Source organism: Anolis carolinensis, chromosome 2 (genome assembly GCF_035594765.1).
Source record: "Anolis carolinensis isolate JA03-04 chromosome 2, rAnoCar3.1.pri, whole genome shotgun sequence".
Classification (NCBI taxonomy): Eukaryota; Metazoa; Chordata; class Lepidosauria; order Squamata; family Dactyloidae; genus Anolis; species Anolis carolinensis.
The window spans coordinates 323,830,270-323,852,788 of record NC_085842.1 but is presented as its reverse complement, the minus strand read 5'-3'; the positions used below and the strand labels follow the sequence as shown (position 1 = coordinate 323,852,788).

Sequence of the window (22,519 nt, the reverse complement as noted above, 5' to 3'; positions counted from 1 at the left end):
ACATTTGCAACCTATTCGGCCGAATCGTAATAAACCTCTGTAGCTTTGCCTTCAACCTGTAGCACTTGTCCTCAACCTGGGCTGATCTGGTTTTGTGGAAGCTCACCAGGTATGGACCTTCTTATCCGTGGTCCGAGCTAAAATCTGTGCATTCCCACTGGTGACAATCCACCTACTGACCAGTGATCCCACAGGGCCACAGGGCCTCCTTCAAGTTCGGACTAATACCCAGAATGGGTTCACATGGAAGCCACTGGTCATGACTGGTTAGATCCACCAGTAGATGTATATTTATGCAATTGGGGAGTGGAACAGAACCAAAAAGGATCCAGATTGATGCAAATCCCTTCTTTTGGCCTAAATTGACAAAGAACTTCCAGAGGTCTTGCGGGTCTTTTATATATTCACTAATGTGCCCGGCCACGCGTTGCTGTGGCATTGTCTGGTGGTGTTTGTATTTTATAGACAGTGTGGAAGAGGCCTAAGTGAGGCCTAACTTTGCCTGTCCCCTGGGCTGAGTGGGTTGCTAGGAGACCAAGTAGGCAGAGCTTAGCCTTCTAACTGGCAGCAATTGGATAAAAACAATTATTCCTCTCCGTCTAATTAGGACTTTATTTTTCTTTTCTTTTTGTTGTATCAACCTAGAGGCGTGGATGAGGGGTTGTGCTGTCAATTTTCGAGGTTGTGGGGTGTTTAGTTTTGTTGTTTTGTCGGTCGCCAGGATTCCATCACTCTTTTATATATATAGATAGTAGTCAGTTGTTGCTGATGAGTAAAAGCTGAGACAAAAGGGAATTCATTCATTCTTTTGTCCTTCCTTCCTTCCTTCCTTCTTTCTCTCCTTCCTTCTCCCTTTCTCCCATCCCTCCCAATTTCCCAGAATTGGAACAGAATGCATTAAAACATGTACTGGCAGAAAAAGACCAAACACAGTCAACTAGTGATAATATAAACATATTAAAACACATTTAACTAGCATAGCGATAATATTAAATCAGTGTTGACTTAAAAGTCTGTTTACGAGAATCATATGAATGCGAAACCCTTGTCCCAGTCTGGTTAAAATCCCCTTTCCATCCCTGCCTTTCTGCGAGACGTAAATGCCACCTTTTGTTTTGCAAGCAAGGCATTTTATATTGCAAATCTCCTTAGGTTGTTCTTATCTCTAGTCTTTAATTGGCCTGGAAAATCCCTCTCTGGGGCTGACTAAGGGCCAGTGGCCAGATTTCAAGGCCAGAATCTCCAGTTTTCTTGCAAGGCATCTACACAGGATGCCTTTTCTCCAATTGTCCTGTTTTGGCCTGTGTTCCAACCCATCCTCTGCCGTCCCACTTTCCCAGCTGTTTATAAAATGTCCCGGTTTCCTCCTCCTCCCACCTTCCCCTTTTATCCTTGGTCAGCTTCAATTGCTGCAAATGGAGTTCAAGGCACAAAGACTGTTTTGCCCTCCAACTTAATGGAGGACAAAAGAGGGACAAAATTTTGCTTTCCCTAGGCAAAATTCTCCAGTGTTTCAGAATAAAAATAGCTGAAAATAAATGGAATTCAATTCGGGAAAACATACTTTATATATCAGTGCCACCTCAAATGAGAGAGAACTATCCAAGAATAGTACCATGATCTGATCAAGTTGCACAGGATCACTAATGAAGTATCCAAATTAAACTCTATTCCAGTGTCCAAGCTTGTTGCACCCCTAGTCTGCGTAGGCACTTCAAAACCACACTGGAGCCCCAGAATACAAGCAAACAAGCTGTTTATTGAAGGTTATAAGTAAGCACAAGCAAATATATTTCAGGGTTTAAATCCACAAGAGCAGAGTACTTGAAATCCTAAAGCAAGAGTCTAAGAAAGTCACTCAAGTAACATAGTCCAAACGAGAACTTGAACTCAGTGCCATGAAAAGCATCAGGAATAATCCAAACAAGATTCAATTCCAATGCATGAAACAATCTGGAACCACAGGAAACAAGGCTAGAATGCAGGATCAAACTCCAAAGTAATCCAAGGCATTAGAAATCCACACGGCAAAGTCACTGGAACATTCATCTGGATTCAAAGGCAAAGAACAAGGCAGGAACTTGAAGCAAAATCCACGGCTGCAAAGCATGCAAGAACATGGAGCAAAGATCTTTCTCTCTTGAATTACAAAGTTGACAACTCTGCCGTGCAGAGAAGAACCAGGCATTTAAAGAAAATCCAAGGTCTTCCTTCCATGAGAAAACTCTTTCTCTCATGAGAAAACTACTCATTAGAGCGCTTCAAAAACAGTCGTTTACTTCTTCATAAACATTCTCGATCCCTCCTTCTGTGAGTTATCGCCTCCTTCCTGTCAAACACATTATCCTCCTCCAAACTAGAATGTCCATGTGGCACCTGGTGAACTGGCCTTGACTGTGGAGAAGAACGTGGTTCACAGTGCCTGCTTGCAACCATTCTGACTCTGGTCCCAGAATCCACTGGAACAGACTCTGGCTGCATCTCAGGCCCAAACCCAGAATCCTCTGGCAAAGCAGGTGCAGGGACAATGACTGGCAGAATGAGCCCAATCTCAGGCTCAGGCTGAACTACAACAAAGCTATCCAAAGGTATTCGGGGAGGAAATAATGAAGAGTTCCTCAAAAAATGGAGGCTGACATTTGGAAATTCGGAAAGAAACGCAAATATAGATTTCAAGATAGCTGCAATGGGAATTTATTAAAGCAGATAAAAGGGTATGTTTTAATAGATTTCAGATTCACAAGGAGTAGTGATAGAAATCATGGGTGAGGGGATGGAGGGAAGGGGTTTGGTACAATGCTCTAAATGTATAATTTTTGTTAGTAATTGTATTATTTTTTTCTCTGTTTTTGTATGTGTTACTTGTATACAATGAAAATTAAGGAAGTTCTTACTAATATTCAAGTGGTACCCCTTTTCTTCCAATTTGAATCCATGTTTCAACTGAGGATCATCTGTTCCGTCCTGGGGGTGGACTAGATGGCCTTCAAAAGGAACCCCTTCCAATTGCATGACCCAATGGTTGTATAGACTGGATCTGTATGACCATATAATGTTGTTTCAGAGTGACGGGACTAGGGCTAAAGTAGTAGTGGAAAATTACCAGCCAAAGCAGAGTTCAGACAAGGGAAAAGTTCACAAGGAAAATGCCTAGAAACAAGCAGGCGCAGAAGGGGGGGATTGGAGAAAAATCAGGCGCAGAAATACTGATAATAGCTGGCAGCAGAAGGGAACAAAAGGAATAGAGATGAGACATGAATTGAAGAAAATAGCCCGAAAATAGCCTATGCACATGCTCAAGGTTTTGATCACATCTCAGTATTGTGTGACACTTCCCTTTGTTCACCAGGCAGGGTGGTTTGATCAAATAAACCTGTTGAACCATCTCCTTGCTTCCAGTGATTGATTGGATAAAGAGATCCTGGAGGTTTTGGGGCCATTTGAGAAATGAGGGACACAACATTGCACCCCAACAAGAGTGCAGATTAAATGCATTGAACTGGATTATAAAGCAGTGTAGACTCTACAAGGGTTCAATGAAAGGTAATGCCTCCACCTTCGCAACTCCTCAACAGATGGCAGTCCTGGTCTGCGGCAGGTCCTGGCTTGTTCAGTAGACTTTCCTCTACAGTTCCATTTGGTGGGAAGCCTTAGCATTGAACGGTTATGTTGTTAAAACGCAAAGTATGGAACCCTGAGCAGACGGTCGGTCATTGTAACCTAAGCCACCTAGAGTCACTGAATTCTTGACAGGAGAAGGTGTCACCCCAAAGGAGATTCATCAGAGAATGCAAGCTGTTGATGCTGATTGCGTTGATGTGAGTCCTGTGCGTCTTTATGTGAGTAAGTTTAAAATGTTGAGGTGGGAACATCTGACTTGCGTGACAAACAAAGACTTGGACGTTCTGTGACAGTAACCACCAAGTTTCACAAGCAAAGGTTGACAGACGGATTCAGGACGATTGTCGTATCACTCAGAGGGTATCACTCAGAAATTTCAAGCATAATCAGCATTTCACAAGAATGTGTGGGTCACATTATTGCTTTGCTTGGCTATCAGAAGATCTGTGCACAATGGATCCTGTGAGACACCGGTTGCGGAAACAGAGTGTCGACTTCTTCCATGACAGCTTCAGAAAATGTGTTCATTGTTGGCAGAAATGTATCCAATTGTCTGGTGATGATGTGGAAAAGTGAATAGTGGTCGTTCAAGAGCACATTCTAAGGATTATTTCTGCGTTTGATTTATTAAAATATTCCCATCCAAACCCAAGTAACGAAGGTGGAGGCATTACTTTTCGTTCAACCCTCATATAATCCAGTCCAATGCAGTTCAATTTTGCATGATATAAATCTACTCTGACCATTATATGCCAGAATAGATGGGGCCTTGGTGAACCAATAGACTAATTTTATCTCAGGCACCTTCTCATCCAGGTCTCATTTCAAATGAACCAGACCAATTTGGTTTCCTTTTATTTATTTATTTTGTATTGTTTGGGAACGAAAAGGGATTACAGAGACTGAAAGAATAACATCTCCACCTGTACTTCAAATCCATGGGTAAATATCGGTAAAGGGAAACATGGCATGACAGCAAACAATGGAGAGGAACTTTGCTTTGAAAAGCCGCTGAGGCAGAAACTCTCTTGAAACAAAGGAATTAGCCCTGAATAAAGATTTTATAAAAGGCTTTTCAACATAGAAATCAAACACTGGGTTTTGGAAAGGGCAATTTGGGCCACTCCTCTAAGGAACATTTAGAGAATTAGGGTGCATTTGCACTGTAGAATGAATGCATTTTGACCCCACTTTGGTTCAATGCTATGGAATCATGAGAGCTGTAGTTTTGCAAGATCTTCTCTTCCTAAAAAGCTGTTGCTTCCCAAGACTACAAATCCTGCAATTTTATAACATTGAGTCATGGCAGTTCAAGTGGTATCAAACTGCATTCATTTTATAGCGTATATGCAACCTTGGACCATAATTGCAAACCAGGCAAATGGCAATGAAAACATCCAGATTTTTAATGTCCAAGAATATTAGAAAAGGACTGCAAAGAATAAAATCTGCCTAGCAACACAAAGTCCACTGGCCCTTTCCTAACCCAGGGTCAAGAGTCTTTTCTGGTGTAAGCATTCACAGACATTCCAAAATGTGGGTGCATCCGCACTGTAGAATTAATGTAGTTTGACATCTCTTGGATTGCATTGGCTCTCCAATCTAGGTGCAGCCTTAGAAAAAACCACAAACACATTTTTGGAGTGTACACAAGTAAAACTTTAGATATCTAGCCAATGGATAAGGGGTCTTACTATATATTTTACAGTGTAAATTTTCTTGCCTTTATATATGTTTGAAGTTCTGTTCTATGGTGTTATTAATAAGCATTATTATTTTTATTATTGATTTTCAATTGCAAGAAGATGAAGAAGGCCAATTGGAGTCCGGATGGTTCGTATTCGCAAATTGGGATTTCCTGACTCCCAAAAGTTCCATAAGATTAATAGCAAATTTATTAAACTCTTACCTATTGGCACAAAGAAAGACAGAGTGCAATTTTGTGCTCCGTTCCTATATCCGCTAGTGATTTTTGGCCCTTGGTTTGAATGCTGAGCCTTGCAGTTCTGGTAGAAAACCCCCAAACCAAACCAAAGTGGATCCCAAGAAATCTGTGATCTGTTCATCACTGATCTATTTTTGACAATGTGACATTGCGTATTCGAAATTTTTATTTTACAGATCCAACGGCAGGAGGAACTGTCTCAGCCAAGCTCTGTTGGGCATTTGCCAATGCAGAAGAAGGCACAGAAAGCATTTGCAGTGGTCAAGCAGCAAGGAGTCACCTGGCCGGACCAGGTCAAGCGTCCACTTTGGGGAAAGACGGGCATTTTATGATGCCAGCTATTTACTGAAGGTCCTTCATCCAGGCTAGTTGATGTCTGTAGGAAGTCCAAGATGATCTCTAGAAAGTTGAGAAAGAAATGAATATCTATATATATAAAAGGGTAATGAAATTTCGGCCTAGGACAAAACAACAAAACTGCACATCCCAGAAACACTAAACTTGGCAGCACAACCCCTCATCCATGCCTCTACGTTCATACAACAAAAAGAAAAGAAAAATAAAGTCCTAATTAGAGGGAGAGGAATAATTGTTTTTATCCAATCGTTGCCAGTTAGAAGGCTATGCTCTGCCCACTTGGTCTCCTAGCAACCCACACAGCCCAGGGGACAGGCAGAGTTAGGCCTCACTTAGGCCTCTTCCACACTGTCTATAAAATACAGATTATCTGATTTTAACTGGATTATATGGCAGTGTAGACTCAAGGCCCTTCCACACAGCTATATAACCCATTTATAATGGACTTAATGTCAGGGGAAAACCTTTACCCTTTACCTTAACTACCACCAATTCCTCAATACTTTATTTCCCATACCACCAGACTTCGCCACAGCAACACGTGGCCGGGCAGAGCTAGTTATTACTATAACTTTGGAGGAATTTGTTGAGATGGCTGCTGTCATGTTTTTACTGTTTACTGTTTTCTTTATTGAGCCTCAGTTGTCCCTTTAGTTAGAAGGGTTTAGTTCCTTTTTGTATAGTTTTCTGTGGGAGAGAATCTGAATTAGATCCTGTCCCTTTAAGAAACCCCCCAGAGGTGATTGCAGTCCGCCTCAGCAACTCCTTTGTAGTTAGTCAGTCTAAGGGTGCCAAGGAGCCCAGAGGCTGCAATATCAAAGGTTAAGGAAACTCAGTCAAAGTTTAAGAATTATAAGGTTGAAGAAATTAAGTTTAAGATTTGGAGAAACAAGCTTGAAGTATGAAAGAATCAAGTCCACAGTTTAAAGAAGAAAAGAGACTTAACAGGAAGTGTTGACAGAAGTCAAAGCCAGGCAAATGACACAGAAAAGAGGCCAGAAAAAGGACCTCTTCGAAAAAAAAAATCGAGAAACCCACTTAAGTTCTAAAATCCCATCTGTTCCTTCAAGTAATAGTTTGTTATTCAGACCCTAGGAGGGATTAGATACTGATATTCAGTATAATTAAATTATTTACTTATTTATTTGTTTACAGCATTTATATTGCGCCCTTCTTTCTCACCCCGAAGGGGACTCAGGGCGGATCACATTATTTATTTATTTTATTTATTTACAGTATTTATATTCCGCCCTTCTTTCTCACCCCGAAGGGGACTCAGGGCGGATTACAATGAACACATATATGGCAAACATTCAATGCCAACAGACAAACAACATTCAGTTTTAGACAGACACAGAGGCATTTTTAACATCTTTCCAGCTTCACGATTCCGGCCACAGGGGAAGCTGTTGCTTCACCATCCATTGGTGGCTGTTCTTCCTCATTCTTTTCCTCATGAGCAGTTTTATGGTGTTATAAATTAGTTAAATTAGCCTCCCGCATAAAGCGTACCTAAATTTTCCCTACTTGACAGATGCAACTGTCTTTCGGGGCTGCTAGGTCCACAGCAAGCCGGGGCTATTTTTTTTTTTATGGTCGGAGGCTTAACCCAACCCGGGCTTCGAAGTCATGACCTCTCGGTCAGTAGTGATTTATAGCAGCTGGTTACTTGCCAGCTGCGCCACAGCCCGGCCCGGCAAACATTCAATGCCTTTTAACATAGAACAAAGCCAAACAAACATAGGCTCCGAGCGGACCTCGAACTCATGACCTCCTGGTCAGAGTGATTCATTGCAGTTAATTGCAGCTGGTGGCTCTCCCGCCTGCGCCACAGCCCGGGCGGGAGAAAAAAATACTTTTTTGTTTATCGTTGCACCTTTTGTTGTGAGTTTCCAACTCTGTTCTTGCCAAGAATAGGGCACCTGAGAGTTAGCTCTGGTGACAGAACAGCTGCCTTACGCATCATGAGTGGAGTGTCTGCAATGTGGAGCTCATGCAGTTTGGGACCATTTGAATTGCCAGGGCTCAATGCTAGGGAATGCTGGGAGTTGTAGTCTGTTCAGGCACCAACACTCGTAAACAGAGGAGGCTCAAGACCTTGTTAAACTACAACTCTCAGGATTCCATAGCATTTGCCATTTTTGCTTGTCCATTTCTGGACACCATCCATCTGGCCAATGTCCTTCTTGATTAGTTCTGCCCAGAGCTGGACACAGGGCTATTATTCCAGGTGAGGACTGACCGAAGCAGAAGAGAGTGGGACCATGAGTATACTATACACTAGACATGAGCGATCCATGGGAAAAAAAAGGTTCAATGCTCGTTTCAAAAGTAGGGGGCACTGGCGCTTCATTTCTAAAGTCATTTCTGATTTTGGAAGCAAAAACTTCCAAACTTTCCAAAAATTTGGAATATTTGTAATTACTTCGTTAATGGCAGATGCGCATGCGCATTAGCGAAAAACAGCACTCGGTGGGACTTTACAGGACTCTCCCACCCTCATTCTTTGAGCTATCCTGATCAAACTTGGTACAGTTGCAGAATACAGGTACCCCTGCTAGCTCACCAAATTTCAGAACGTTTTCCTTATCCTCTGATTTTTGGTGAATTTTCATAGCTTTTATTAAAAAAACAGTTTATAAATAATTGCAGAAATCCGTTCCTGGTTTGAAAGTCTTATTTCCTATTTCATCGGGTTGTCTTTACTTTGAAAGTCTTTGTTCAAGTTCAGAAACTTTTTTTTTGTGGCTGAAACTCTGTGAAATTGGTGGACAGTGTCCCAGCAAACCATAATGTGCTATAGTATACACTAATACAATACAGTCTCACTTATCCAACACTCGCTTATCCAACGTTCTGTATTATCCAACGCATTTTTGTAGTCAATGTTTTCAATACATTGTGATATTTTGGTGCTAAATTCGTAAATACAGTAATTACTACATAGCATTACTGTGTATTGAACTACTTTTTCTGTCAAATTTGTTGTATAACATGATGTTTGGTGCTTAATTTGTAAAATCATAACCTAATTTGATGTTTAATAGGCTTTTCCATAATCCCTCCTTATTATCCAACATCTTCGCTTATCCAACATTCTGCCGGTCCGTTTATGTTGAATAAGTGAGACTCTACTGTAATTGCAGAAATCTCTTCCTGGTTTGAAAGTCTTATTTCCTATTTCATCGGGTTGTCTTTACTTTGAAAGTCTTTGTTCAAGTTCAGAAACTTTGTTTTTGTGGCTGAAACTCTGTGAAATTGGTGGACAGTGTCCCAGAAAACTATAATGTGCTATAGTATCCACTAATACTATACGTGTATTAAAGCAGTCAAGAATTGCTTGGACTTTTTTATCTACTGCATGCTAAAGTTTGCTTTTTCCATTTTCTGATCTGGAACATTTGCTTTCCAGTGATCGCTGTGATCACAAGCAATACTTTACCATAAAATAGATCACTGGCCCCTGTGGTCCATTGTGCATAAGTGGCATGGATAATATCAGTGGCCCCATTTCCAAGCAAATTAATGACTTTCAAAGCCTTGTACAGCACAAGTCTAAAAATCTATGGCCAGAATTCAGGATTGAAGTCTGGAGGCACACGGTCACTAAATGGTTGTGACCTTGGCACTTTAGCCACAGTCTCAACTGCCCTCCAATTGTGCAGAGAGAAGAGAATTGGGGGATTTCCTGCGATTTCCTGCTTCTTGGCAGAATGGGGTTGGACTGGATGGCCCATGAGGTCTCTTCCAACTCTACTATTCTATGATTCTATGATTCTGTGAAATCCCACTGCAAGGCTGCCATGAGCCAAAGCCTGCTTCAGACCCAAGCCCCTCTATGCATGAATGCCTCCCCTCCTCACAGAAGTCACACCTGCAACAGGTAAATGTCTCTCTCACCTGTCGGGCCTCCCTTCGGTCCAGCCGGGTTTTCAGGTGCTCCACCCACCAGGCATCCGGTGGGGCGCAGAGGTGCTTCCCTCGGAAGGTGGTGAAACTGGAAAAGAAAACACACAGAAACTTAGAATCCAAGGGTTGAAAGGGGCCCCCAAAGGGCATCCAGTCCAAGCCCAGCCCTCCAGAGAGATGGCCATCCAGCCTCTTTTTCAAAACCTCCAGAGAAGGAGACTCATTGGATTCCCAGGCAGCACATGCCATTGCCACACAGCTCTGACAGTCAGGAAACCTCTTCCTCGTGTTTCGGTGGAATCTTTTTTCCTGCCATTTGAATCCACAACTCCATCGTGTCCCAGTCTCTAGACAACAAGCTTGCTCTTCCTCTGTAATGGGACAGCCTTTCAAATGTTTAAGCATAGCTCTCATGTCCCCATTCAACTTTTTCTCCTCTAGTCCTCAGCTTATTTATTTATTCATTCATTTATTTACACTATTTATATTCCGCCCTTCTTTCTCACCCCGAAGGGGACTCAGGGCGGATTACAATGAACACATATATGGCAAACATTCAATGCCGACAGACAAACAATATACCGTATAGACAGACACAGAGGCATTTAACATTTTTTTCCAGCTTCACGATTCCGACCACAGGGGGAGCTGTTGTTTCACTGTCCAGTAGTGGCTGTACTTCCTCATTCCATTCCTCGTGTTTTGCTGGCAGTTTTATGATGTTGTAAATTAGTTAAATTAGCCTCCCGCATAAAGCGTACCTAAATTTCCCTACTTGACAGATGCAACTGTCTTTCGGGGCTGCATAGGTCAACAGCAAGCCGGGCTATTTAATGGTCGGGGGCTTAACCCGACCCGGGCTTCGAACTCATGACCTCTCGGTCAATAGTGATTTATTGCAGCTGGTTACTAGCCAGCTGCGCCACAGCCCGGCCCTTCAACCTCCTTTCAGAGGGATTAATAGTTTTCAGTCTTTTTGACCATTTTGGTTTCTCTCCTCTTGTCCATCTCCTTCTTGCCTTGCTTTGCCCATGACTGGACACAGTGTTATTTGTCCAGGTGCGGAGGTAACGCCAAAGCAGAACAGAGAATGAGACTAGGACTTCCCTCGATCTGGACACTAGATTCCTCTTTATGCAGCCTAAAATCACATTGGCCTTTTTAGCTGCGGCATCACACTGTTTATGTTTACTCATGTTTCCTTTGTAGTCTGCTAAGATCCATTTCACAGGGTCTGTTTGCTGCTTGACTATGGAGAACCTAGAGATTCTTAAGAGGAGATTTCCCTTTTTTAAAAAAAGATTTTTGAATATGTAGATTTTTTTCATTTCCCTACACCCCTAAGTGGAACAAATGAGGAGGGCTATCTGTACCATTTAATGGCCTTGTTGCAGGGGAGAGCAACTTTCTGGGATTTCCAAAGAGATTACAGGCAATCCCCAAATTACGAGCAAGAGAGGTTCTGTAGGCTTGTTCTTAAGTTGAATGTTGGGGCTCAGCGAGAGGCTGGAGATTTCTCAGAGGATGAGGGGGATGATGGGTTTCCAACTTTGGACTCTGTGTGTGATAGGGGTGAATTGCAGGCCTTAGATCAGAGAGAAGTACAGGCAGCTGAAGATGCGACAGAGGATGTTTTGGATCTCAATCTTTGTTCCTTAGCAACAAGGGAAAGGGAAACCAGTGAAAGGTCCATTTCTCTTGGGAATTGTCCTTCATCTGATGGGGAGTTTTCCCGTGATATCAGATTAGGTCCCAGGATGGAGGGAGTGAAGGATAGATTGATTAGGCACTCAGAGAGACTCTGAGAAATCCTTGAAACTCAGGTGTCAAAGGCACTATCTCATGGCTGGAGACACCAAGAAACATCACTTAATTTAAGCCCAAATCCAACCAAGAGGTTGGACTTGGGCTTAAATTAAGTGATGTTTCTTGGTGTCTCAAGAGCAGACAACTTTGCCAGAAGGTTCAGGTTCCTATCTCAGCTCACATTTCCTGTGTTTGCCTATGTTCCTGAAAGAATTTTGCTTTGGAAAAAGTTCCTGCTTTCATGTTTATGGAAGTACGCCCGTGATTCTGACTTCCTTGACTTCATGTACTTTTCCATTTTTGGACTACTGCTCTTTTCCCCTGACGTTAAGTTCAGTCGTTGGTGCTCATCTCCATCAGGGTTGGTGCTCATCTCCATTTCTAAGCCGAAGAGCCGGCGTTGTCCATAGACACCTCCAAGGTCATGTGGCCAGCATGACTGCATGGAGCGCCGTTACCTTCCTGCCAAAACGGTACCTATTGATCTACTCACATTTGCATGTTTTCGAACTGCTAGATTGACAGGAGCTGGGGCTAACCGTGGGTGCTCATTCCGCTCCCGGGATTTGAACCTGGCACCTTCTGGTCCGCAAGTTCAGCAGCTCAGCCCTTTAACACACTGTGCCACCAGGGATATACTTTTGTATATAGATTACCGCTATTTTATAGCTCCTTTTCTACTGCTCTTTTGGGAAATGCCCCTTTCCCCTTTGTACATGTTTTTCTTAATAAACTGCTGCAGTTAATACACTGGACTCTCGGGTCAGAAAAGGTGTCTGAAGGCTACAGTGCAACATTGAATTTGTATAAGTTGGAATAGGGACATTTGTTAAGTGCAACTCCAGCCACATATCTATATATATTAAATGTAATGTACGTTTGTAGGACTGAGTAGACAACAAAACCACTGAACCAAATCACACCAAATTTGGCCACAATACACCAACACATCCAAGGTATGTCCTTCAACTTAGGGACAGCCTCAGTGTTGTAGCATTATGTCACTTTTCTATTTTTCTCTCTTGATCGAGACCCAGAGTAGCTTTTCCAAAGGAGGCCAAGTTTGCAAATTTTGGGAAGGAGCCATTGGGTCAAGCCGTAGATGAGAGGCTTCCAGTCTGGATAAATGGACTGTGAAACTCGAACATTTGGCTCCTTCGTTTTTGCTTCGTTTTTGCCTCTCTTGTCCCATGACGGTTTGGGAAGGAGCCAAAACGGGAGATGCAGAAGCCGTCTTTGCCATCCGTCAGCCGGCTGCTCAGGTGGAACCAAAAGCCTCTAAATTCGGATTTGGCTGCAAGCCCCTGACCGCAGGTGTTGCTTTAATTGCAACCTTTAATCAGATTATGCTCCCAAAAGGAAACAAGTTGAGTTGCGAATTGTAATGTGTTCATAGGGATGGAACGAATACTTAAAACTGTGCAGATAGCTAGGCATGGGCAAACTTGGGCCCTCCAGGTGTTTTGGACTCCAACTCCCACAATTCCTAACAGCCTACCGGCTGTTAGGAATTGTGGGAGTTGGAGTCCAAAACACCTGGAGGGCCAAAGTTTGCCCATACCTGAGATAGAAGGTGGCAGGAAACATGTCTCCCTGGCATAGGCTTTTGGACGTCTTCCAAGCAGATCAGGTCCCCGTAAGTGTTGGGAGTGCCTCTATGCCTTGCACGGCTGCAAATCCAGACTGTAAGCAAGAGAGAAGTATTTTGTGCACACATTTTTGTGCACGGTCTCCGTTTCACACACAAAAGCAACACCTGCCTGGGCCATTTTCGCCCTTGACCGCCCAGCTGGCAGAAAGAGTCCTCAGTAGCTGTGGAAACATGATAACAAATTGGAGAAGAGTTGGAGCTTCAAGAGCCCCAACAGCAAAGGCACGGAATTGGAAGGGACCTCCAGGGCTATGCAGTCTAACCCCGTTGTCCCTGGAGAAATACACAAGCCTTGGAACAAAAACAGCCATGTGTTGTCGAAGGCTTTCATGGCTGGAATCGCTGGGTAGCTGTGAATTTTTTGGGCTGTATTCACACCTATTTTTCGTGTCAGGAGCAACCGGAGTTGCTTCTGGAGTGAGAGAATTGGACGTCTGCAAGGACGTTGCCCAGGGGACATTGCCCGGATGTTTTGATGTTTTACCATCCTTGTGGGAGGCTTCTCTCATGTCCCCACATGGAGCTGGAGCTGATAGAGGGAGCTCATCCGCGCTCTCCCCGGGTGGGATTCGAACCTGGCAGCTTTCAGGTCAGCAACCCAACCTTCAAGTCACGAGGCTTTTATCCCCTAGGCCACCAGAAGCTCCTGAAAGTTGAATACAGAAATGAAGGTGTTTTCTTTGGCTGTATGGCCATGCTCCAGTAGCATTCTCTCCTGATGCTTCACCAGACTCTGCCTCCAGATATTTCGTCTTGAATGCTTCCGTCTTGAAAGTTCATAGACTCACAGAAATCCCAAGAGATCATCCAGTCCAGCCCCATTTTGCCAGGCGGGACAACACCATCTCAACCATCTCTACAGATAGGTTGCTGGGAGTTTTTCGGGCTGTATGGCCATGATCCAGTAACATTCATTCATTCATTTACAGCATTTATATTCCGCCCTTCTCACCCCGAAGGGGACTCAGGGCGGATCACACTACACATATAGGCAAACATTCAATGCCTTTAACATAGAACAAAGACAAGACAAACATAGGCTCCGAGCGGGCCTCGAACTCATGACCTCCTGGTCAGAGTGATTCATTGCAGCTGGTTGCAGCTGGCTTGCTCTCCCGCCTGCGCCACAGCCCTCTTAACATTTCCCTCTTAACGTTTCACCTCCATCTCCGATTAATGGCATTTTCAGAGGTGCCAGCTACAGATGCAGGAGAAGCGTCAGGAGAGAATGCTACTAAAACATGGCCATACAGCTTGAAAAACTCACAGCAGCCCATCTGTACAGATAGTTCGGATGATGTCTTCCCATCTGGCAGAATGGGGCTGGACTGGATGATCTCTTGGGATCTTTGTGAGTCTATGAACTTTCAAGACAGAAGCATTCAAGATGGAATATATGGAGGTAGAGTCTGGCAAAACATCAGGAGAGAATGCTATTCGAACATGGCCATACAGCCAAAAAAAACCCCTTCATCTTTAAAAACTAATAATAATAATAATAATAATAATAATAATAATAATAATAATAATAATAGAAGATCAGGGGGCAGAGGACTCTTGCAAGTAAAACAAGCAGTCAAAGAAGAAGAACATGCCCTGGCAGAAGATGTAAAACAAAGTGAAGAACCTGCTTTGATTGAAGTCAAAAATCAGAAACTCCTCAAAGCACAGCAGACAAAAAACCAGTACAAGAAAACCGCACTACAAACTAGAGCTGACAGCTGGCACAACAAAACACTGCATAGAAAGTTCCTTGACAAAATTGAAGGAAAAGCTGATAAGGAGAAGACCTGGCTCTGGCTCATGAATTGGACCCTGAAGAAGGAGACAGAAGGCCTGATCCTTGCAGCCCAGGAGCAAGCCATCAGAACAAAGGCAATTCAGGCCAAGATCGAAAAATCAGCTGATGACCCAAAGTGCAGACTGTGCAAGGAAACCGATGAAACCATTGATCATATCCTCAGCTGCTGTAAGAAAATTGCACAGACAGACTACAAACAGAGGCACAATTATGTGGCCCAAATGATTCATTGGAACATATGCCTCAAGTATCACCTCCCTGCAGTTAAGAACTGGTGGGATCACAAACCTGCAAAGGTTGTGGAAAATGAACACACAAAGATACTGTGGGACTTCCGAATCCAGACTGACAAAGTTCTGGAACACAACACACCAGACATCACAGTTGTGGAAAAGAACAAGGTTTGGATCATTGATGTTGCCATCCCAGGTGACAGTCGCATTGAAGAAAAACAACAGGAAAAACTCAGCCGCTCTCAGGACCTCAAGATTGAACTGCAAAGACTCTGGCAGAAACCAGTGCAGGTGGTCCCAGTGGTGATGGGCACACTGGGTGCCGTGCCAAAAGATCTCAGCTGGAATTTGGAGACAATAGACATTGACAAAATTACGATCTGCCAACTGCAAAAGGCCACCTTACTGGGATCTGCACGCATCATCCGAAAATACATCACACAGTCCTAGACACTTGGGAAGTGTTTGACTTGTGATTTTGTGATACGAAATCCAGCATATCTATCTTGTTTGCTGTGTCATACAACGTCGTTGTGTCAATAATAATAATAATAATAATAATAATAATAATAATAATAATACTTTATTTTTTATTCTGCCCTATCACCCCAAGGGGAATAAAAAGCCTGTCTGAACTTACAGCTTTGTCCTCTAATTTTTACTCCTTCTATTTTTCTTATGGATGAGGAATAAGATTGGAAAGAGATCCCCAGTGTCACTGAGCTCAATTCCATTCTGTCACAAAATCAAAGCTCTCCCAACAGATGGCCACCCAGCCTCTGCTTGAAAACCTTCAGAGAAGGAGATTCCATTGTACTCCCAAGCAAAGTATTTCCTGAATGGACAGCTCTTGCTACCAGGATGTTCTTCCTAATATTTCCATATTGTTCCATTGTGTCCTATCTCTGGAGCAGCAGAAGACTTCCTTTGATCTAGACCAGGCATGGGCAAACTTGGGTCCTCCAGGTGTTTTGGACTCCAACTCCCACCATTCCTAACAGCCGGTAGGCTGTTAGGAATGGTGGGAGTTGGAGTCCAAAACACCTGGAGGACCCAAGTTTGCCCATGCCTGGTCTAGACCCTCCATTCCTGTTGATGCAACCTAAGAAACGCATTGGAAGAAGAATGGGGAGAACCTGGCAAGGACAAACAATGGACACCAGTGGCAAGGACATGCATCTCCTGGACCATTTTCCACCTGCACATTCCAATTTGAGTCAACCCTTAAGTTTTCTAGGTAAGATTTCTTCCAAGGAGATTTTCCTTTGCCTTGGGTTGACGCCCTTTCTACACTACCATATAAAATCCACCTTGGGTTGTTGTGTGTTTTCCGGGCTGTCTGGCCATGTTCCAGAAGTATTATCTCCTGACGCTTCGCCCACATCTATGGAAGGCATCCTCATAACTAATCTCACCATCCATCTACAGATGTGGGTGAAACGTCAGGAGGGAATACTTCTGGAATACTTCTTCATGTTCCAGAAGTATTATCTCCTGACGCTTCGCCCACATCTATGGAAGGCATCCTCATAACTAATCTCACCATCCATCTATAGATGTGGGTGAAACGTCAGGAGGGAATACTTCTGGAACATGGCCAGACAGCCCAGAAAACACACAACAACCCTGTGATCCTGGCCATGAAAGCCTTCAACAACACAAAATCCACCTTATCTGCTTTGAGCTTGATTATACGGCAGTGTAGACTCATATAGTCCAATTCAAAGCAGATCATGTGGACTATCCGCTTTGGTAATCTGGATTATACGGCAGGGTAGAAGGGGCCTGAGAAGATGCATCTTCCCCATGGTCACTTGAGTTTTTATTTTGTTCATGTTGGCCAAGCTGGACTTCAAACACAGTCCAAAACCCAAACCATTACCCCAGGTTGACTCTAAAGGTCTACTCTGGGCAGGTGTAGCATTGCCATGGTGTAGTTTCATAGAATCCTAGAATCCTAGAGTTGGAAGAGACCTCATGGGCCATCCAGTCCAACCCCGTTCTGCCAAGAAAATCGCATTCAAAGCACTCCTGACAGATGGCCATCCAACCTGTGCTTCAAAGCCTTCAAAGAAGGAACGTCCACCACAAGGCCTTCAGCCTTCATTGCCAAATAAGGCAGTTGTCTCCCCAAATGACAACTCCCAGCACTTCATAGAAGCTAAAGGGGACTCAAACTGCATTAATTCTACAGTGTAGATGCACCCCAAGACTCCCATCCCGGTCCAGGCCCCAACCTACACCACGGCGCGGAGGAAGCAACCTTCTTGGGAGTGTTGGTCCCGGTAGGAGCGGATGATCTTGGCCGGGATGGGGACGGGGCTGGTCCTCACGCAGCAGTCCATCACCTGGTGTCCTTCAGAGACTGGGAGAGAAGGAAGCAGAAGGAGAGAAGCCATCATGAGGAAGGAGGAGAAGCTGACAGGGTTTCCCCTTCCTTGGCTAGCTGGGCCATCTGGGCTATAAAGCCAGGGAGAAGTTGGAGTCTTTCTGCAGAAGCCTTGGGACTTCTCTGCAAGAAGGAAGGAAGGAAGGAAGGAAGGCTGGGAAAGGTAGGAGATGGTCTCCAAGGTGGGTACCAGGAACTCTTCCTCCATCCATCCATCCATCCATTCCTTTCTCTTTCTCTCTCATTCCTCCCTCTCTTCTTCTCAATTGGTGTCTTTTTCTAATGCCAACCAAATAGTGCAATGGAAGGTTCTAGAATTTCATAGAATCATAGAATTCAAAGAGACTATCAGGAGACATCTAGTCCACCCACTTCTGCTAGGAAGGGAGATACATCCCAAGCCCTGCCGGAAAATGGCCATCCAGCCCCCAGAAAAAGGTCTATTCTACATTGCCATATAATCCAGATTATCAAAGCGGATAGTCCACATTATCTGCTTTGAACTGGATTATAAGAGTCTACAATGCCATGCAATCCAGATCAAAGCAGATAAGGTGGATTTTATATGGCAGTGTAGATAGAGCCTGAGGCTGGATCTACACTGCCATATAATCCAGATTATCAAAGCAAATAATTCAGGTTATATGCTTTGAACTGAATTATCTGAGTCAAAGTACAGTAGAGTCTCATTTATCCAACATAAATGGGCCGACAGAACGTTGGATAAGCGAATATGTTGGATAATAAGGAGAGATTAAGGAGAAGCCTATTAAACATCAAAATAGGTTATGATTTTACACATTAAGCACCAAAACATCATGTTATACAACAAATTTGACAGAAGAAGCAGTTCAATATGCAGTAATGCTACGTAGTAATTACTGTATTTACGAATTTAGCACCAAAATATCACAATGTATTGAAAACATTGACTACAAAAATGCGTTGGATAATCCAGAATGTTGGATAAGTGAATGTTAGATAAGTGAGACTCTACTGTAGATAATATGGATTTTATATGACAGTGTAGAAGGGGCCTAAGGGTTGCTTTTCCCAGAACTGGACAATGTGTTATCATTCCAGGTGAGCAGGTTTGATCAAAGCAGAAGAGAGTGGGATGATGACTTCCTTCCATTTCAACATTGCCCTCCTTTTGATGCTGCCTAGAATGGCATTGGCCTTTTTTGCCACTGCACCACACTCTTGACTCCACCTTGTAGTCTATTAAGACTCCTAGATCCCTTCCACGGAGACTGTCTTCAAGCCAAGAATCACTCATCCTATAGCTATGTATTTCATCTACATTGCTAAAGTGAGTCCTCTTTGGGGAGATAAAGCGGGGTATAAATAAATATTGCAATAATAATAATAATAATAATAATAATAATAATAATAATAATAATAATGATAATAATGATAATAATGATAATAATAATGATGTACATTTCTCCCTGTTGGTATTCATTGGGCTAACCTTTGGTCCAGCTCTCTAATCTTTTAAGGATGGATGGCCATGCCTGGACTAAAGGCACCCAAAGGGGCTTGCTGGCTTTTCATAGCTCCTTAGGGTTGGAAGGGACCCCCAGAGGCCATCCAGTCCAACCTCATTCTGCAACACAGGAAGACACCAACTGCATTGGACTTTTGTGCTGCTACTGACTCATCTTCATCTTCCAGTCAAATCATAGATTCCTAGAAATGAAAGGAACCCCAAAAGGCCACCCATCGCCAAGCCCAGTCTGCAATGCAGGAAAACATCACTTGCATGGGCCTGTTTGGCTTCTGCATTACAATGTCAATTTGTGATCATCTTGCAGCAGAATGATAGAATCTTTGAACTGAAAAGGACCCCAAGAGGCCATCCAGTCCAGGCAGAAAGACATGGCCAAAGCCCTCCCAGCAGATGGCCATTCAATGTGTATTCAAAATTCTCCAGCCATGAAGACTCCATTGGACTCTCAGGTGGTTTATACTCCACTAGAGTTGGAAAGGAACCCACAAGGCCATCCAGTCCAAACCCTTTCTGCCAGGCAGAAAGACACAATCCAAGCCCTCCCAACAGATGGCCATTCAACCCGAGTTTAGAATCCTCCATCCATGAAGACTCCATTGAACTCTCAGACAGTTTATACTCCACTAGAGTTGGAAAGGAATCTCCCAAGGCCATCTAGACCAAGGGTCCCCAAACCATCGAAGCCATTTATCCGGCCCCCACAGCAAAAGGGCAGACCCCCTAAGGGGTCTCTTTTTCTCTTCCAACCCTTATTATTATTATTATTATTATTATTATTATTATTATTATTGACACAACGACGTTGTATGACACAGCAAACAAGATAGATATGCTGGATTTCGTTTCGCAAAACCACAAGTCGAACACTTCCCAAGTGTCTAGGACTGTGTGATGTATTTTCGGATGATGTGTGCAGATCCCAGTAGGGTGGCCTTTTGCAGTTGGCAAATGGTGATTTTGTCAATGTCTGTTGTCTCCAAATGCCGGCTGAGATCTTTCGGCACTGCACCCAGTGTGCCCATCACCACCGGGACCACCTGCACTGGTTTCTGCCAGAGTCTTTGAAGTTCAATCTTGAGGTCCTGATAGCGGCTGAGTTTTTCCTGTTGTTTTTCGTCAATGCGACTGTCACCTGGGATGGCAACATCAATGATCCAAACCTTGTTCTTTTTCACAACTGTGATGTCTGGTGTGTTGTGTTCCAGAACTTTGTCAGTCTGGATTCGGAAGTCCCACAGTATCTTTGCGTGCTCATTTTCCAATACTTTTGCAGGTTTGTGATCCCACCAGTTCTTTGCTGCTGGGAGGTGGTACTTGAGGCATAAGTTCCAATGGATCATTTGGGCCACATAGTTGTGCCTCTGTTTGTAGTCTGTCTGTGCCATTTTCTTACAGCAGCTGAGGATATGATCAATGGTTTCATCTGTTTCCTTGCACAGTCTGCATTTTGGGTCATCAGCTGATTTTTCGATCTTGGCCTTAATTGCATTTGTCCTGATGGCTTGTTATTATTATTAACATTGAGGCTGGGTGGCCATCTGTCAGGGGTGCTTTGCTTGTGCTTTTGGTGCACAAAGGCAGAAGGGGATTGGACTAAATGGCCCAAGGGGTCTCTTCCAACCCTCTTTTTTTGTTATTATTATTATTATTATTATTATTATTATTATTATTATTATTATTATTATTTTATTATGACACAGCAAACAAGATAGATATGCTGGATATTATATCACAAAATCACAAGTTGAACACTTCCCAAGTGTCTAGGACTGTGTGATGTATTTTCGGATGATGCGTGCAGATCCCAGCAGGGTGGCCTTTTGCAGTTGACTGATCGTAATTTTGTCAATGTCTATATTATTATTATTATTATTATTATTATTATTATTATTATTATTAACATTGAGGCTGGGTGGCCATCTGTCAGGGGTGCTTTGCTTGTGCTTTCAGTGCACAAAGGCAGAAGGGGGTTGGACTCAATGGCCCAAAGGGTCTTTTCCAACCCTCATTATTATTATTATTATTATTATTATTATTATTATTATTATTATTATTATTATTAACATTGAGGCTGGGTAGCCATCTATCAGGGATGCTTTGCTTGTGCTTTCAGTGCACAAAGGCAGAAGAGGGTTGGACTCAATGGCCCAAAGGGTCTCTTCCAACCCTCTTTATTATTATTATTATTATTATTATTATTATTATTATTATTATTAACATTGAGGCTGGGTGGCCATCTGTCAGGGGTGCTTTGCTTGTGCTTTCAGTGCACAAAGGCAGAAGGGGATTGGACTCTTTTTGTTGTTGTTGTTGCTGTTGTTGTTGTTGTTGTTGTTGTTGTTGTTATTGCTCGGTGGCCATCTATAGTCCGGCCCTCCAACGGTCCGAAGTATCATGAACTGGCCCCCTGTTTAAAAAGTTTGGGGACCCCTGATCTAGACCAACCCCCTTCACCCTTGGAGGTTGACAAAATCAAAGCCCTCCCAGCAGATGACCACCCAGCCTCTGCTTATGTTCAGCATAGTGGGAGCTGCAGTTTCAAATCCTTTTCTCTGTCTCCAGACTGGGCAAAGAGGGTCCTGCTGGGAACCCAGATGGAGTCAGTTCTTACCTTGAGAGACGGTCCAGGCGGAGAGAGCCATCAGGCAGAGCAGAGCCTGGCTTTGTCCAAGGATGGCCATGGCAGACACAACACCGAGGAGCCAAAGGCAAAGAGCCAACTCGGAAGAAAAGCTGGCCCCAGTCCTGGGCAGACACGGCTCCTGCCTCTCCTATATACGCTCTTCTCTTGACTCTCGTTTTCACTTTCCTTCTGTGTGTCTTTGGGTGAGCAAGGCAGGAAATCCCGGGGATGGAGAAGTGCCACCCTTCTGGGGCAGAGAGACAAGGAAAAGTGTCATCAGGTGTCAAAGTAGTATAACTCTGCAGTGTGGACGGTCTCGAAGAGCACTGCTATACAATACTGTAGAATTCATGCAATTTGACTCTGCTCGAACAGCTATAGCTCAGTGCAATGGAACAGTGTTTTGGGAGATATTTAGCCTTCTCAGCCATAAAGCCTTAGTGCCACAGCAAACAGCTTTGAATCCCCTTTGGGGAGGTAAAGAGGGGTATAATAATAATAATAATAATAATAATAATAATAATAATAATAATAATAATAATAATGTGTTGTCAAAGGCTTTCATGGCCGCGATCACAGGGTTGTTGTATGTTTTCCGGGCTGTATGGCCATGTTCCAGAAGCATTCTCTCCTGACGTTTCACCCACATCTATGGCAGGCATCCTCAGAGG

At 43.4% G+C, this 22,519-nt stretch overlaps 1 protein-coding gene across 1 annotated transcript; it reads right to left on the bottom strand.

Moving 5' to 3' along the window:
* Positions 1-4,463: 4,463 nt before the first annotated feature.
* Positions 4,464-22,030, bottom strand: LOC103280941 (C-C motif chemokine 19-like). The gene is made up of 4 exons (XM_062972650.1): positions 21,837-22,030; positions 17,565-17,688; positions 9,824-9,920; positions 4,464-5,965 (listed from the first exon to the last, which is right to left on the bottom strand). The coding sequence occupies exons 1-4, from the start codon at positions 21,904-21,906 to the stop codon at positions 5,909-5,911; spliced, it is 348 nt and encodes a 115-aa protein (XP_062828720.1). The 5' UTR covers positions 21,907-22,030; the 3' UTR covers positions 4,464-5,908.
* Positions 22,031-22,519: the final 489 nt, after the last annotated feature.